At 34.0% G+C, this 18,481-nt stretch overlaps 1 protein-coding gene across 2 annotated transcripts in view; it reads left to right on the plus strand.

Moving 5' to 3' along the window:
• Positions 1 to 18,481, plus strand: part of ZC2HC1A (zinc finger C2HC-type containing 1A) — a 47,205-nt gene that overhangs the window by 6,164 nt on the left and 22,560 nt on the right. For both annotated transcript variants that reach the window (XM_064384288.1, XM_012450928.2), the window contains exons 2-5: positions 4,393 to 4,469; positions 7,130 to 7,246; positions 15,137 to 15,278; positions 17,334 to 17,482. In XM_064384288.1, coding sequence (XP_064240358.1) covers positions 4,393 to 4,469; positions 7,130 to 7,246; positions 15,137 to 15,278; positions 17,334 to 17,482 — 485 coding nt within the window. The remainder of the gene's footprint in view (positions 1 to 4,392; positions 4,470 to 7,129; positions 7,247 to 15,136; positions 15,279 to 17,333; positions 17,483 to 18,481) is intronic.

Genomic DNA, 18,481 nt, shown 5'->3' on the forward strand with positions numbered 1-18,481 from the left:
CAGGTTCTTAGTTATCTATGTAGATAAGTGGAAGTTAATTCCTCAGCATGGTATTTACTACCTGAAGCGTTCATTCTACCATCTGCAACTGGTTTAATCATTCTTATACATGAACTTTATTTTTAAAAAATCTGTAAGAAAGATGTCTTCCATGTACTTTTCTTACTAATGTGGTCTTAAGGTAGATTTTGTTAAATTACAGTATGTTATAGATAAAAGGGGGCCATATGTCATTTAACTTAAATTCCTTATTTTATGTAAGAAAATCTAAACCTTAGAGAGCTTAAATATCTTGCCTGGGGATTCATAGTGCTCAGTGACAGAGCTGGGGACTTGAAGTTAGATAATATAAGACAAATTCACTGCTTTTTCACCTACACTGTCATGTCTTTTAATGAATTTAATTAGAGCAAAATATGGCTTTTGACTCTGAGGCTGAAGGTATTTATAATGATCTGGGTAGAAGGTTCCATTAATATGTTTTTTTAAACAATTATTTTAGTAATAAAATTTATATCCAGGCACATGATGATTATTTTAATTTTAATTTAGTGAAAGGTGTAGCCACTTTTATTATTTAGTTATGCCTGTGAGGTCAGAATATTTTAATTTCTTGGTCAAATTAATCTTAATATAATTATTACATATATAAAATAATTAACGATTCAAATAATACATGCAGTTAGATTAATTTACCTTATAGCATTATACTTTCTAATATCTAGTGATAAAGAGAAAATGATTTTTTTTGCTCTGGACTCGTCACATCAACTCAGTAAGTCACTGAACTGATTACTAGCAGTATTTCTTCATGCTTTAGAGATTAGTAAGTTAGTTAGAGTAAGTTAGAGTAAGTTAGTAAGTTAGAGATTAGTTTTGTTAGTAAGTTAGAGATTAGTTAGTAAGTTAAAGATTAGTTTTGTTTTTAAGCTTTAGTATTCTACCATAGAGATAGCCTTTAAATTAAGAGAATATGACAAATTGATTTTCTTAAAATAATTACAAGAAAACTAGGTATTTCCAACTAATCAGCTTGGTTATCCTTAAATTATGACTATTCTTTGTTTATTGTGGTCTTTTTGCCCACTGATAACTCTTAAGCCCATTTTAGTTGATAATTTTGCTTACTTCAAAATGTAGTAAGAAATTTTTTTTACAAGAACTGACAACTTACCAATGAAACTTAGAGAAAACATTACAATGTGTAGTTTCATAATTTAAGCTATAGAAATTATTTGTTTTTTTTATTTTTTATTTTACTTTAAGTTCTGGGTTACATGTGCAGACGTACAGCTTTGTTACATAGGTATACATGTGCCATGGTTGTTTGCAGTACCCATCAACCTGTCATCTAGGTTTTAAGCTCCGCATGCATTAGATATTTGTCCTAATGCTCTCCCTCCCCTTGCCCCCTTCCCCATGACAGGTCCCAGTGTGTGCTATTCCCCTCCCTGTGTTCATGTATTCTCACTCACTCCCACTTATGAGTGAGAACATGCAGTGTTTGATTTTCTGCTCCTGTGTTAGTTTGCTGAGAATGATGGTTTCCAGCTTCATCCATGTCCCTGTAAAGGACATGAACTCATTCTTTTATATGGCTGCATAATCTTTCATGGTGTATATGTGCCACATTTTCTTTGTCCAGCCTATCACTGATTGGTATTTGGGTTGGTTCCAAGTCTTTGCTATTGTAAATAGTGCTGCAGTAAACACTTGTATGCATGTGTCTTTATAGTAGAATGATTTATAATCCTTTTGGTATATACCAGTAATGTGATTGCTAGGTCAAGTGGTATTTCTGGTTCTAGATCCTTGTAGAATCACCACACTGACTTCTACAATGGTTGAACTAATTTACACTCCCACCAACAGTGTAAAAGCATTCCTATTTCTCTACATACTCACCAGCATCTGTTGTTTCCTGACTTTCTAATGATTGCCATTCTAACTGGTGTGAGATGGTATTCTGTTTTAGAGAATGAAAGCATTGTCCAAATTGGAGAATTGTTACCTTGTTACTGGGTAGAAGTTCCCTCAGTAGGTCTTGACATCAGCACACATGCAAATGCCATATTTTGTGAATTATAGTGCTATGCTCTATGACCAGCTAATATTAGAGGATATTATAAATTTATATATATGTTATATATATCTTTATTTTGGGTGAAGTGATGACATTCTTTTCCAAAAATATTTTTTGGGGGGATAATTGCTTTTGAATTATCTCAAAGTATCAGTCTTTTAAAATGCTATTGTATCTTTTTGTGCCTTTTACTGATAACTTTTATAAAAAACATTTTAAGCATGTTTGATAACTTGTGGAAATTAATTTCAAGAACTGGATTTTAGTATATCATAATATTCTGGTTGCTGTTTTAATTTTTTGTATAAAAATCGATGATTTGGTTCTTAGATCTATTTATTAAGTAAATGATATAGATTATGTTAGCTTTCCGAGAGGAATAATTGTTATTCTTTTCTTGTGTTAATATTACTTAATGCATGCTTAGTACATAGTTTTTCCATGTGCTGAATTTATTTTTCTCAATAATTTTATAAGATTTTGCTTTGTCATCTGTTTAACAAATATATACTCATATATACTTTTAAGCAAGTTTAATATATGGTGCTTTTTAATATTTTGTATTGATGAATTTTAAAATCATTGCTTAGTATTTAAAGGAAAACATGAAAACTGTAAGCAAGTTTAATAGTTAGCATGTGATGTTATGTAGACCATCATTTTGAAGACATTCTTATCTGAATGAACCTAGTGGTTTCCATTTAGTAACTCTGGAGTTTTAGTGGACTTAAGTGATTTCGATAAATGAGATTGTTCTCCCTAAATAACTCAGCTCCTGGTATTGCAGAAGGACAAATCAGACAAATCTTAGTTTTGCTTTTGTAATGTTTACTGCTTAACTGCCACTGTGCAGCATTGCATCCATCTGAAATGACAGTTTGTCACTATCCACCAGTCAAATAGGGCAGTGGAGTAATAGGAAAATGAGAAAACAAAACAGTTCTTCTGTTACTGTATTTGAATGCATTCTTACCAATATCTATTTTGATTTGCCTGTTTAGTTCTCTGTGAACTCACTAAATGTCTTGGACCAGGTTATATGGAGTCGTAATTGTACTTTTAAAAATTAGTTTGTTAATTCTAAAGGAAAATGTTTTTTTATTTGTCTTTCATGTGATAAAAGAGTTTTAACATCTCTAAAATATTCAGCAGAAAATATGGGGAAAATGTTGCATGTTTAAGATTAATTTTTGGAAATTACAGGTATGAAAAGTTTGTTTGATATTTGGAAAGAAAATGATAAAATGAATTCTGTAGAATCACAAATAATGTAGTTTCTTAAAAAAGAAACTATCTTTTTAGTAATAACATTTGTTGTATCCAGGTACATGATGGTTATATTAATTTTATTAATAATTGAGTGAAAGTTGTAGCTATGCTACCTCTTTATTTAATTTTGTTTGTAAGGTCAGAATATCTCCATTTACTAGTCCACTGACTCTTAATATAAGTATTATATGTGTAAAATAATAATTCATATACTACATACAGTTTGTATAACTAGGTGACCTTAATCTTTGTTTTTTTTTTTTTTTTGAGACGGAGTCTGGGTCTGTCGCCCAGGCTGGTCTGCAGTGGCACGATCTCGGCTCACTGTAACCTCCGCCACCCACATTCAAGTGATTCTTCTGCCTTACCCTCCTGAGTAGCTGGGATTAAAGGCACCCACCACCATGCTGGGCTAATTTTTGTATTTTTAGTAGATACGGGGTTTCACCATGTTGGCCAGGCTGGTCTCGAACTCCTGACCTCAGGTGATCCACCTGCTTTGGCCTCCCAAAGTGCTGGGATTATGGGCATGAGCCACCTCGCCTGGCAGATCTTAATCTTAATAGGCTTATACTTTCTATTGTCAGATGATAAATAGAACAAGATTCCTTTTATTCTAGATTCTTCAAATCGTCTAAGGAAGTCACTGAACTGATCACTAATGGTATTTCTTCATACCTTGGAAATTAATAAGATAAATTTTGTTCTTAAAATGTAGTAATTTACAATAGAGATAGCCTATAGGTTAAGAGAATACGACAGATTGATTTGCCTAAAATAATTACAAGCAAACTAGATATTTCCAACAATACCAGTTTGGATATCTTTAAATCATAAATATGTGTCCTGAACTTTTCACCACTGACAGCTAAGTATTATGCTTATTTTAACAGATAATTTTGCTTGTTTAAAAATGCAGTAAAACATTTTTCACAAAAAAAACTGATAATTTACATATAAAACTAAGAGAAAACATTAAAATGTGAAGTTTCACAATTTTAAGCTACAGAAATTATTTATTACATTCTTTCCTGTTTTAGAGAATGGAAGTGTTGTCCAAGTTGGAGAATTGTTACCTTGCAAGATTTGCGGAAGAACATTCTTTCCAGTAGCATTAGTGAGTAGACTGATTTTGTACCTTTACGGTTTTACAGATCTGTAATTGTTCAGTAATTCTGGTTAATTCTTATGGAAAGAACTTAGGTGGAATAGTTTTTGAAGAGTTAATGGGTAATATTCTTTGTTCAAGTGTCTTGATTTCAGCTATGTCATTCTTCCAGAATTCTTTCTTTTCTTCAGAGTTCGGTCTTCAGAACTATTCTATTAAAGTTTAAAGTTATTCCTGGTTTTATGAGACTTTTACCAAAAACAAACAAAATCACACAAAACAGTACCTTAGAAATAAGTAATTATTTACAGATACAAAATAGTGTAATATCTGGGATTTGCTTTATAGTACTTCAGGAAAAAAGTAGGGATAAATGAAACAAAATTGCCAAACTGTTGGTAATTGTTGAAGCTGGGTGATGAATAGTAAATGGGAGTTAATTATCCTTTTTTGTCAGTTCTTATTTATGTTTGAAATATTTCAAATAAAAAGTTTTTTCAATATAAAAGTACACCTAAAACTTATTATGAATTCTTTAGATATGTTAGCTACTTAGTAAATATAAATAAAAGCACTTTAACTAATCTTAATAAAAATCAGCTAACGAAATAGGGAATAATAAAAATTATGCTTATGTACCTTATGCATTTTAACCTCAAGCATAGATAAACATTTATTAATACTTTGATGTCACATAATTTTTCTTTGAATATGGATTTGCTCATTAAAGTTCTGCCACAGTCTACTGTGCATCCTCTTACTATTTCTAGTTTGTTTCTTTAAAGCAAAGTGAGGAATTAATGATCCAAAGTGTCCTGATTGTAGGTACCTTTTAAACAGTGATGGCTTTTTTGTACTCTTTTAAAAACATCTTGCCCACACATTCAATGATTTTTTTTCTCATCACTTTATTATTTTTCAGAGTTTTCATCCAAATTTCATGGCAAAAAAAAAAAAGAAAGCCTTTTTTGGCCCTCATGTAGTATTTAACTGACTGATGTTATCGTTAAAACAACTACATGTTATCATCAGTCACCATGTTGGGAAACTAGCACCACATACACTTGACATACATAACTCAATGAGGAACATATGCATATGAATCCACTAAATAATCATCTGCTATCCTCATTTTTTATTAAATACTTAAAAGCTGTAATTAAAATGCTTGTTTGTTGAAATGAAAACTGAAAATAAGCATGTAAAGCATTTGATTACTAATTGTATACTGAAAGCCTAAGAGGCTCCAAGACACCAAATAAGCCAGTTTTGAGGTTTTGTTTTTCCCCAGAGAAAGTTTGACAGTTCTACCTTCTTCAGTGTTTATCAAAATACAAAAGAAAAAAGTGTGTTTAGTGTAACAGTGTCATCAGTCATCATGCTTAATATAGTGGAGGGAGAATGTTTATCCAGTTGGTTCAATGGAGGTCATTTAAGACAACTTCCACTCTATTGTCCCTAAACTGAATTAATGAATGAATGAATTGACAACTCTATTTAAAAAAAAAAGAAAACCTGTAAGAGTAGTGGAACACTAGATAGCTCAAGACAAATCCTAGGTGAAGAAAGCTGCAAAGTTTGAGTTTCAGTTTAGTGTGCGGGAAAGACACAAATCAGACCACCTGTCCTATTATTTTGTGTTAAATTTATGTTAGCATATTACTGTTATGTTAACTTTAGGAATCCAAATTACTACTCATGTTAAACTTTTGTAATCCTCAAACTAATGTATTCTTTTCATTTTCTTTTTCTAGTATCTATGCTTAGGTATTTAGTAAAGACTTTTTCTTTCTTTTTCACTGTAGTGTCTTTGACTTTGCTACTCTTTCTTATTCTTAGTGTTACAGGACAGAGAAATATGTTACAGAAAAGGGGTCCCAATCCAGACCCTAAGAGAGGGTTTTTGGATTTTGTGCATGAAATGATTTAGGGCACATTGGCAGTGCAAAGTGAAAGCAAGTTTATTAAGAAAGTGAAGGAATGAAAGAATGGCTACTGCATAGACAGAGCAGCCCCTAGTGCTTCTGGTTGGGCATTTTTATGGTTATTTCTTGATGATATGCTAAACAAGGGGTGGATTATTCGTGCCTCTCCTTTTTTAGACCATATAGGGTAACTTCCTGATGTTGCCATGACATTTATAAATGGTCAAGGCGCTGGTGGGAGTATAGAGGTCACTCTTGTCACAATTTTGGTTTTGGTGGGTTTTGGCCAGCTCCTTTACTGCAGCCTGCCCAGGGTCTTTATGACCTGTATTTGGTGCTGACCTCCTGTCTTATCCTGTGACTTAGAATGCCTTAACAGTCTAGGAATGCAGCCCTGTAGGTTTCAGCTTCATTTTACCCAGCTCCTGTTGAAGATGGAGTTGCTCTGGTTCATACACTTCTGACATTTCTAATGTACAAACTAGGAGAAGAGTATTAAATAATAAAATGTTGGAAGAGTTTTTATAATTTCTTTTAGTGAGAAAGGTAACTTAGAGCATGCATTATGTATATGTTTTAAAACTTAACTTTTGGTTAAGGCAAGGTGTATCTTATTTATTTATTTTGCATTCAGATTCTTCAGTTGGTCTCAGAGTTTTAAACTGGTTTCAATGTAAATAAAGTTCTATAGTCTTACCTTCCGTAGAAAAGAAAATGATAGGCTGCATTTCTTCATCTTAACAGAAGAAACATGGACCCATTTGCCAGAAAACTGCCACTAAAAAACGGAAGACTTTTGATTCTAGTAGACAGAGAGCTGAAGGAACGGATATTCCAACAGTAAAACCTCTCAAACCAAGGGTAACTATATAACCTTTTGAACAGTATGAACCTTACGTGTGTTGAAAAATATTAAAATTATCTGTTACATTAAGAATAAACACAATTATCTGCTACATTAAGATTAAAGAATAAATACAACTCTGTGTTATATGTTCAGCTTAGAAATTATCAGAAGCTTATAAAACAAATTTTATTTTAAATAAACTTTTAAACTCTTCAAAGGAGAGACCAAGGTGCTGTCTCCATCAATTACAGTGAGGTTTTTTTTTTGTTTTTTTTTTTGTTTTTTTTGAGAAGGAGTCTCACTCTATTTCCCAGGCTGGCGTGCAGTGGCATGATCTCGGCTCACTGCAACCTCTGCTGCCCAGGTTCAAGCAATTCTCGTGCCTCAACCTCCTGAGTAGCTGGGATTATAGGCACCTGCCACTGTGCCTGGCTAATTTTTGTATTTATAGTAGAGATGAGGTTTCACCATCTTGGCTAGCTGGTCTTGAACTTCTGACCTCGTGAGCCACCCACTTCGGCCTCCCAAAGTGCTGGGATTAACAGCGTGAGCCACCATGCCTACCTACAGTGAGATTTTTATAGCATTGGAGAGCCAATTGCTGCCCCACATTCTTTTCATTATTTAAAACTTTAGATATAACTTAAGTTTTGACTTATTACTCTTCTACCATTATGATAATCTCTAATGCAGAAAGTTAAGCAATTATTTATAGACATTTTAGCATAATAGATGCTGCTTATCTTGAATTATTGACTGGCAAGATTTGTAATCTATATTATGTTTCTAAGGAAATGTTTTATCAGTTGTTCAGTGTCCACATATAGTTATTGTCGCCTTATTTTCTTTCTTGAAACCAAAGCTATGAAATTATTCTGATAATCTCTCCTTAATATCTGTTATATATTATAGTAATCCCTTGGTATCTGTAGGAGATTGGTTCCAGGACCCGCCTCTGATACCAGTATCTGTGAATACACAAATTCCTTATGGCATAGTATTTGCATGTAACTTATGCACATCCTCCCATATACTTTAAATTATGTCTAGATTACTTATAATTTAATGCTATATAAATAGTTGTTGAATTGTGTCTTTATATTACTTTTTATTGTTATATGGTTATTTTTAATTTTTCTTTTCCTGAATGTTTTTGATTCATTGTTGAATCCATGGATGCACAAGCCACGAATGTGGAACCCATGGGTAGTAAGGGCCGACTGTGTATTGCTAAGAATAAATTACATAAATACTTTATTCAGCATAGTTGTTAGGCATCATTTCATTGAAGTGGTCTAAGCTAAGTACCTGATTGGATAGGTTTTTGAAACAAAACCCTACTGTTAATGGTAATAACTTCTTCCAGTGGTATAAGAACATTTTTCTATGGAGAAATTAATCTTACTAATAAAATCATTTGATGATAGAAAAATTCGATATTCATTTTTGTTTTTTACTGTGAACATTTAAAGTAAGGGTGATGAAGTTTAAATAAGGTACATAAATCAATATATGAAGTTTTTCTTAGTTATCTGCTACCTATATTAGCTTTAATTTGCTTTAGTAGATAAAATTGCCAAATCTTTGGAGGCAGCATAATATAGTGGGTGTTAAACTTGGCTCAAGAGTCAGACTGTCTGAATTTAACCTTCACTTTGCTACATACCATGCTATTCTGGGCAAGTTAGTTAATGTAATTATGCTTCTGTTCACTGTAAGCTGGTGATAGTAGTAGTATTTATCTTTATCATGAATGATTATTGTAGGGATTACATAAGATTATCCATGGCGATTTCATTGAATGTTAGTCATCCTATTTCTTTTATAAGGAATTGGGGTTGTAAACTTAAAAATTGAATTCTTGAAAAAAGCAAAGTAAAAACCATTACTTTGTATTAAGTGGTTTGTTGCCTTGTTACCTAAAACTATGGCCCATAGAGCAGTAATATCAGCAGTATTTGGGAACTTGTTAGACATACAAAATCTCAGTCTCCTCCCAAAGGTACTGAATTAGAATCATTTTAAGAAATCTTTGGTGAGTCATATGCACATTAAAGTTTGAGAAGCAGTGTCTTAGAAGATTTGATTGCTGTTAAGTATAGTTCTTAATATATTTACCTGTATCAAGAAAATCCTACAAACTCAATAGCAGAGTGGGGCAAAGGAACTACAAACTTCATTTTTGGAGAAATAAAAGGTAGGCATAATTCACAGATTACCCATAAGGACTGTCCAAAGCAGTTGAAATCCAGGAGAAATTACCCATAAGAGGAGGTACACGAAATTGCTTGGGGGCCTGTGGCTAGATTCTGGAAATCTGCTACCTTAAAGGTGAGGAGTTTCCTCATCTTAAAAGTGATTCCTTAAAGGTGAGAGATCTTATCAAACAGTGTATTTATCTCTTGTTTAGTACAGCAAAGGCAGAAACTGGGAGGAACTGTAGGAATTTGGATAGCTACCAGCTGGAATGAGCAAGGCTGAAATTGTACAAAAGCCAGGAAGGAGAGAATGGTGGGAGTAGGAACAGATAGTTGAGGAGGCTTAGCGGCAGAGGCCCTTAAAAAACACTAATGAAAATGCCTTTTCTGAAGATGAGGGGCCTAACCTAAAAGGCCATGTCCTTTTTTCGAAGTGATTCCCATAGGATCTGAGGAAAGCAGGGTATAATCACACCAAGAAGCCTTATTTACAGGAACTAGTCTGTATCTGTTGCAACGGAGAGGAGAGCTGCTGGTTTGTATAGCTACCCTGAGCCTGTTCTCCCTAAAAATTCTTCCAAATAACTGTATCAGGAAATCCATGCTGAATAGTAGAAATGAATAATGGAAGTGATGCATAATAGAAAATGTATTAACTCAGAATTGATAAAAGAATACCATGAGAATAAATTTGGAAAAGAAGAGCAAAACTTATTAGATGATTAATAATCATTGTGGAGCAGAAAATGTGGTGATCAGATATTTTGCTATAAAATAAGAAACTTTAAACAGTAATCTCAAACATCTAAATTTGCCGACATTTAAGATGTTTGCATCTATATTCATGAGAGAAGTAGATCTGTAGTTCTTTTTGTCAAAGTTTTTGCTGCTCTCCAAACACTATTTGGAAAGTTGTTTCTTTGTTTTCTGTTCTCTAAAAGAGTTTGTGTAATATTGATGCTAGTTTTTCCTTATATGTCTACAAAAATTAAAAGTTAAAGGCAGCTGAGCCAGGAGGTTTCTTTGTGGGAAGGAAAATATTTTTTGAAATAAATATGACTATTATGAATTTATATTCTGGTATCTGTTTGTTGTGTTTTCTAAGGACATTGCCCATTTTGTCTTACCAAATTTATGGGCATAAAATTTCTTTATAATATCTTCTTTTCTCTCTCATATTTGTGTATTTTTCATTCCTTCATAATTTGTCTTCTCTTTTTTCCTTTTTTTTTTGTAAGAGACAGGGATCTCACTATGTTGACCAGGCTGGTCTTGAACTCCTGGCCACAGGTGATTCTCCTGTTTTCACTTCCCAAAGTGTTGAGATTATAGGCATGAGCCACCACACCCAGCCATCTTTTCAAGTACCATCTTTTGACTTTGTGGATTTAACACATAATTCTTTACTTTAAAAATACAGACATAATAGGAATAGTTGAGTATCTCAATAATATCACAAAATAAATTTCTGTAGCATGTGAGCCAGCATCATGTATAGTGGAAAGACACTGGAGGCAGTCCCATTAAAATCAAGGAATATAGTAAGTGCCAGCTGATACAGTTAGATAAGAAGAAGAAATTAGATGCATAGATGTATTAGTCCATTTTCCTACTTCTATTAAGAAATACCAGAGACTGGATAATTTATAAAGAAAAAGAGGTTTAATGGACTAGTAGTTCCATGTGGCTGGGGAGGCTTCACATCATGGTGGAAGGTGAAGAAGGAAGAGATGCACATCTTACATGGTGGCAGATAAGAGCACGTGTGCAGGGGAACTACCCTTTTTAAATAAAAACTATCAGATCTTGCAAGACTTATTCACTATCATGAGAAGAGCATAGGAAAAACCTGCCCTCATGTTCAGTTACCTACCAACAGGTCCCTCCCACATATGGGAATTATTAGAACTACAATTCAAGGTGAGATTTGTATGGTGACACAGCCAAACCGTATCATTCTGTCCCTGGCTACTTCCAAATTTCATGTCCTCACATTTCAAAACCAATTATGCCTTCCCAACAGTCCCCCAAAGTCTTAACTCATTTCAGCATTAACTCTAAAGTCCACAGTCCAAAGTCTCATCTGAAACATGGCAGGTCCCTTCTGCATATGAGCCTCTAAAATCAAAAGCGAGTTAGTTACTTCCTGGATACAATAGGGATACAGGCATTGGTGAATACATTCATTCTAAATGGGAGGAATTGGCCAAAACAAAGGGGCTACAGGCCCCATGAAAGTCTGAAATCCAATAGGACAGTCATTAAACCTTAAAGCTCCAAATGATTCCCTTTGACTCCATGTCTCACATCCAGGTCATGCTGGTGCAAAAGGTGGGCTCTCATGGCCTTGGACAGCTCTGCCCCTGTGGCTTTGCAGGGTACAGCCCTCTCCCCACGGCTGCTTTCTTGGGCTGACATTAAGTGTCTGCAGCTTTTCCAGGCACAAAGTACGAGCTGTCAATGGATCTATCATTCTGGGATCTGGAAGTTGGTGGCCCTCTTCTCACAGTTCCACTAGGCAGTGCCCCAATGGGGGCCTCTGGGGACTCCAGTCCCACATTTTTCTTCTCCAGTGCCCTAGTAGAGGTTCTCCATGAGGGCCCCACCCCTGCAGCAAACTTTTTCCTGGACATCCAGATGTTTCCATACATCTTCTGATATCTAGGCAGAGGTTCCCAAACCTCAACTCTTGACTTCTGTGCACCTGCAGGCTGAACACCATGTGGGAGCTGCCAGGGCTTGGGGCTTGTACCTCTGAAGCCATGGCCCAGCTTGTACATTGGTCCCTTTAAGGCACGCCTAGAGCAGCTGGGATGCTGGGCTCGAAGTCCCTAGGCTGCACACAGCAGGGTACCCTGGACCTGGCCCAAAAAACCATTTTTCCTTCCTAGGCCTTGGCACCTGTGATGAGAGGGACTGCCATGAAGCTCTCTGATATGCCCTGGAGACATTTTTCTCATTTTTTTGGTGATTAACATTCTATTCCTTGTTACTTATGCAAATTTCTGCAGCAGACTTGAATTTTTCCCCAAAATGTTCCAAACTTGTATATTCTGCTTCCTCTTGAATGCTTTGCTTCCCAGAAACTTCTTCCACCAGATAACCTAAATCATCTCTCAAGTTCAAAGCCACAGATATCTATGGCAAGAGCAAAATGCTGCTAGTCTCTTTGCTAAAGCATAACAAGAGTTACCTTTGCTCCCGTTCCCAAGAAATTCTTTATTTCCATCTAAGACCACCTTAGCCTGGACTTTATTGTCATATCACTACTGGCATTTTGGTCAAAGTTATTCAACAAGTTTCCAGGAAGTTCCAAACTTCCCCACATCTTCTTGTCTTCTGAGCCCTCCAGGTCTCTAGGAACTTCCAAACTTTCCCACATTTTTCTGTCTTCTGAGCCCTCCAAACTGTTTCAACCTCTGCTTGTTAACCAGTTCCAAAGTCACTTCTACATTTTTGGTTATCTTTATAGCAGTACCCCACTCTACCAGTACCAATTTACTGTATTTTTTAAGTCAATTTTCATACTGCTATGAAGAAATACCTGTGACTGGGCAATTTATAAAGAAAAAGAGGTTTAATGGGCTCACAGTTTCACATTGCTTGGGAGGCTTCACAATCATGGTGGATGGTAAAAGAGGATCAGAGGAATGTCTTACATGATGGCAGGCAAGAGTGTGTGTGCAGGGGAACTGCCCTTTGTAAAACCATCAGATCTCATGAAACTTATTCACTGTCATGAGAACAGCACAGGAAATACCTGCCTCCATGATTCAATAACCTCCCACCGAGGACCTACCACAACACATGGGGATTATGGGAGCTACAATTCAAGATGAGATTTAGGTGGGGACACTGCCAAACTCTATCAATAGATATTTGAAATGACTAAGTAAAACCATTGTTTTTAGAAGATAAGATATACCGGAAGTAATGCTGTAAGGTTACTATGTAAAAATTACTATACTTCATATACTCAACAGACAGACTCTTGAGACAACAATGAGGAAAGGACCTTCTGTAGAAGAACAACACAAAATATGAAATATTTAGGAATAAACTTTATAATAAAGATACAAGACTTCCACAAAGAAAAAAGAATACTGCTGAAAGATGCAAATGAACTGTTTTTCAAATGGAAATATATCTCACGTTTTTGTAGAGGTAGACTCAACCTAATAAAAATTTTAAGTTTGTCAAGTTGTTTATAAATGTGATTCTTAATTTTTAAAAATTAGACAAGTTGATTCAAAAGTTTGTATGGAAAAAATTATATACATGAATAACTAGAAAAAGATTGAAAAAGCTTAATAAAATTGGATTACCCTATCAGGTATTAAAATATAAAGTCTCAATATTGAAAATACTGGTGCTAACACAGGATAATCAGAACCATGGAACAGAAGAGAAAGTTCAGTAATAGGCCCAAATTCAGAAGGGAATTTAGTATATGATAAAGGCATTATTTCAATTCTGTTGGGGGTGGGGGGAGAATCAAAGGATAGGACAACTGCATAGCCATGTTAAAAAAAAAAAAGGAAAATTTGATTCAATTTGTTACTCCACACAACAGAATAAATTTCACATGCATAAAATATTTTAAAAATTTTAATTGAAAGTGAAAGTTGTAGAAGTAAGCATGGAAAAATTTATTTTTCCTTGGTATGAAGTTGGGCCTGGCTAATGCAGATCCAGAGACCATAAAAGATCAGTAAATTAAACTGTAATTAAAAAAATAATTATGCATATTACAAGATGACACATAGACAAGGTCAAAAGACAGATTGTTGGTGGGAGGGAGGGAATAGTTTCCTATAGGAAAAATACTAGAAATTTTTGCGTAAAAGTCCAATAACTCTACAAGTTGACCAGGAATATAAATAATCCTCAGAAAAAGCAATACATTAAATGGTTCTTAACAATATAAAAAGGTGCTCACTCGCAATCATTATAAGAGAAAATCCAATTAAATCCACAGAGTGAGGACTATGTTTCATATGTCTAATCAGTTCAAATCCCAAATAACAGGTAATATACTCTGTTGGAGGATCTGTGGGAAAACAGGGAAATACACTGTCTTAGTCTCTTTTCTGCTGCTATAATAGAAGACCACAAACTGGGTAATTTATAAAGAAAAGAAATGTATTTCTCACAGTTCTGGAGGCTGGGAAGTCCAGGACCATAGTACTGGCATCTGGTAAGGGACTTCTTGCTGTATAATCTCATGAGAGCAGACATGCATGTGAGACAGAGAAAATGGGGGCCAAACTTACTCTTTTATCAGGAGTCCACTCCCATAATAACTAATCTACTACTGGGATAATGGCATTAATCCATCATCAGGGTGGAGCCGTAATGACTTAATCAGCTTTCACACATCCTACCTCTTACTACTGTATAATAGCAATTACATTTTAACATGAGTTTTGAAGGGAACATTCAACCACAGCAACAGTGTTAGTGGGAGAATAAATAGATGTAACACCTACAGAAGCCACTTTAGCAGTGTCTTTTGCAATGAGAATTGCATTAAGAAATTGAATATAAAATTGCAGTGCAGTTGCATAAAGTTTCTCTTTAAAATTATAAATTTGGGAAGGATATCATTTAAGGACTCCTGATATGAGAACATTTAAAATGGTATGGAATTTTCTGATGTTTTATTTCAATATACTAAAAAGATACTGTTTCTTGATTTACTTATAGCCAGAACCACCAAAGAAACCATCTAATTGGAGAAGAAAACATGAAGAATTCATTGCCACCATAAGAGCAGCTAAAGGCCTTGATCAGGCCCTCAAAGAGGGTGGCAAACTTCCTCCTCCTCCTCCACCTTCTTATGATCCTGGTATCTGGAATATTGTTGACAGAAATGTTCATGTGGAAAGAAAATAATGATAGAGATTTTATAAATTTTAACTTGTTAAGCTTAACATAATCGTGGAGTCTTATAAAGTATAATCTTTAAATGTTTTAGTATAAAACAGTGGTGGTAATCTAGGCATGTAGGCTTATAAGGACGTTAATTTGGAACATAGAAGTGTATTGTGTTTTTATTTTAATACTTTTTTTAAACACAAGGCATTATAATATTTAAAAAATATTATAGTAACTATTAAATGTGAGCACTCCAGGAAATATTTTAGCCATGCTCACTGCAGATTGAAATGTAGTCATTGAATAGGAGTCATATAATTATGTTGCCTGGTTCCTTGATATCTTCTCATGTGGGATTGGTGAAAAACTTACAATTTTTCTAAAATTTATAATTCATGTGGCTATACTACATTTATGCCTGAAATTTGTATGTTGTTAAATTTTTTTTCATTGAGCAGATAAAAAGTTGCTTGATTCATTGTTATCAAAAGCAAAGCAAGATTTTTACAACCCTGTATGAGATACTGACATACATAAAGACTTAAGGTGACAAAGTTGACACTTTTGACATTTGTTATTAGAGCAGCCTAAAGAGATTGTTAATTTAACAGGTTAGCCATGTTAATATTATGTTAGTACTCTAGATTGGGATTTATTTTCTAGCAAAGAGAAAGTTCTTTAGCAAATCTAGATATGATCGTTTTTGGCATTTTATTATAGAAGAGAGATTAGCAAACTTTCTATAAAGGACTGGATAGTAAGTATCGTAGGTTTTGTATGCCATAAGGTTTCTGTTGCAACAAATAAGCCATAGAAAATATATAAATGAATGAGCATGGCTGTGTTTCCATAAAACTTAATTTACAAAGACAGGCAACAAGCAGGCTGGATTTGGCTCATGGGTCATACTTTTCGAAACCCTGTTCTAGAGTTTTAGTAATTAACTTATATGAATGAATGTTTCTGGGATGCTTCAACTGATCATGGGTCTTTTTTAATACTACCTTTATTTTCTTCATGAACTTGAGTTTTCTCTCTGCTTTGGAGGTATTTAGATATTGTGTCGTACTCTATATAGCTGCATTTCTCATGTCTAATATTTCTCATTTCTTATGTCAGAGAGTGAGAGGGTACCAGTTCTTCAGGATCAATTGGGCTGTAGAAGTTTTTTTTAATCTTGTGGGCCTGACAAAAACAACTTATTTCATTGTTGTTAGAGGTTTTAGACCTACTCCAGTAGTAAGCATGACAAATTTCTGAGCTGCAGATGAATGTAAATTCTAAAGGGCAAACTCTCTGTCAAAAAGTAAACCGGTTGAAATAAATTAAGATTATTTTTTGACACTACTAAATTTTTACATTTATTCCCAATGTCTCATTTAGTTATTTTACAATGCTACAATATATGGTTCTAGGTTAATTTAGAAAGAAGTTTAATTTACAGTATGCTTTGCATTTTGGAAAGATATTTTATCTTGGAAACATTTGCTGTTTCTTAAATTTGAATTATGTCAGTTAGATATATTTTAATCACTTCTTCCATCTGTTGGGACTTTTAAGAGAAAATACCACTTTAAAGATGAGTAAACTATTTCTTGAGAGTTTTCCATTAGATGAAATAAAAAATTTTAATAGATGAGCTCATATTTTAAAATGTTTTAATGTCATGTGTTATTACTTTCTAACTAGTCTGCTACATATAAATGAAAACATAGAGGCAAAAAAGAAATAACATTTTTTCTGTTATTCTTTTGTACTAAGGATTTATCTTTTGTTCTTTTTCCTTCACAAATTTGATTCAAAGCTAGGAAAAAATTGGGATTCATCATGTACTAGCAGACTTTTTTTTTTTTAAGTCTTTACTAAGTTTAGACAAGTCAAGCTGTATAGTTATAAGGATATGGGAGTTTTTGCTTATCAGACGTTATTGCTTATATTTCTTGAATGACTGCATAGAAACTTATGATTTTTGATGTCTGTTTCAAGTACTATGCTATTAATCTGTTTCTGTTTTTATCTGTTATAGATTATATTCAGTGTCCATATTGTCAGAGGAGATTTAATGAAAATGCAGCTGATAGACATATAAATTTCTGTAAAGAACAGGCAGCACGTATTAGTAATAAAGGCAAATATTCTACAGATATCAAAGGAAAACCAACGTCTCGGACACAGGTGATAACTCAGTTTTAATAATTGCTATGAATGAGAAACTGGCTCATTGATATTTGTAGATTTTTGTTTATGCTTTTCATGACATTAGACTTTTTCTCGCCTGTTTTATATATATATATGAAACATTTTTAGATTATTTTGTATATATATAAAACGATATATAAAATGTTTTTAGATTATATTCTTTGTCTTTTCTCAGTTATATATTAAGAATATTTTCTCCCATTCTGTGACTTGGCTTTTCATTTTCTTAAGGGTGTCTTTTGAAAAGCAAAAGTTTTAAAATTTGATTAAGTCCAATTTATTAATTCTTTATGGTTTATATTCCCTATGTTGTATCAAAGAAATCTTTGCCTATACCAGGATTGCAAAGATTTTTCTCCCATGTCTTCTAGAAGTCTTATGCTTTTAGCTCTTATGTCTGTAAATCACTTCAGGCTAATATTTGTGTATATGTGAAGTAAGGGGCAGTTTTCCTTTTGTTGTCTATGTGGATATTCTATTCTTTTAGTGTGGTTTATTTAAAGGACTTTTCTTTCCCGCATGAATTGCCTAGGCATCTTGGATGAAAATCAGTTGAATATAAATGTGTGGATTTATTTCAGGACATGGTATTCTGTTCCATTGATTTATATCCCTGTCCTTTAGTCAATACCGCATTATCAGTATACTGAATAGTGTACCTTAATAAGTCTTAAAATCAAGTTTTCAAAATTTTTCCACTTGAATTCCTTTTAAAATTTGCTTTGGCTATTCTCGATTTACATTTACATATACATTTTATAATTGATTTGTCATCTACAAAAAATGACTTCTAGTATTTGACTGAGATATTTAATTATTTATGAGACAGAGTAAGACTCTTCTCACTCTGTCGCCTGGACTTGTGTGATCTCGGCCCGCTGCAACCTCCACCTCCCAGGTTCAAGTGATTCATCTGCCTCAGCCTCCCGAGTAGCTGGGATTACAGGCACGTGCCACCATGTGCAGCTAAGTTTT

The sequence above is a fragment of the Aotus nancymaae genome, unplaced genomic scaffold (assembly GCF_030222135.1).
Source record: "Aotus nancymaae isolate 86718 unplaced genomic scaffold, 86718_ANA_hifiasm-v0.15.2.pri h1tg000036l, whole genome shotgun sequence".
Taxonomy (NCBI): domain Eukaryota; kingdom Metazoa; phylum Chordata; class Mammalia; order Primates; family Aotidae; genus Aotus; species Aotus nancymaae.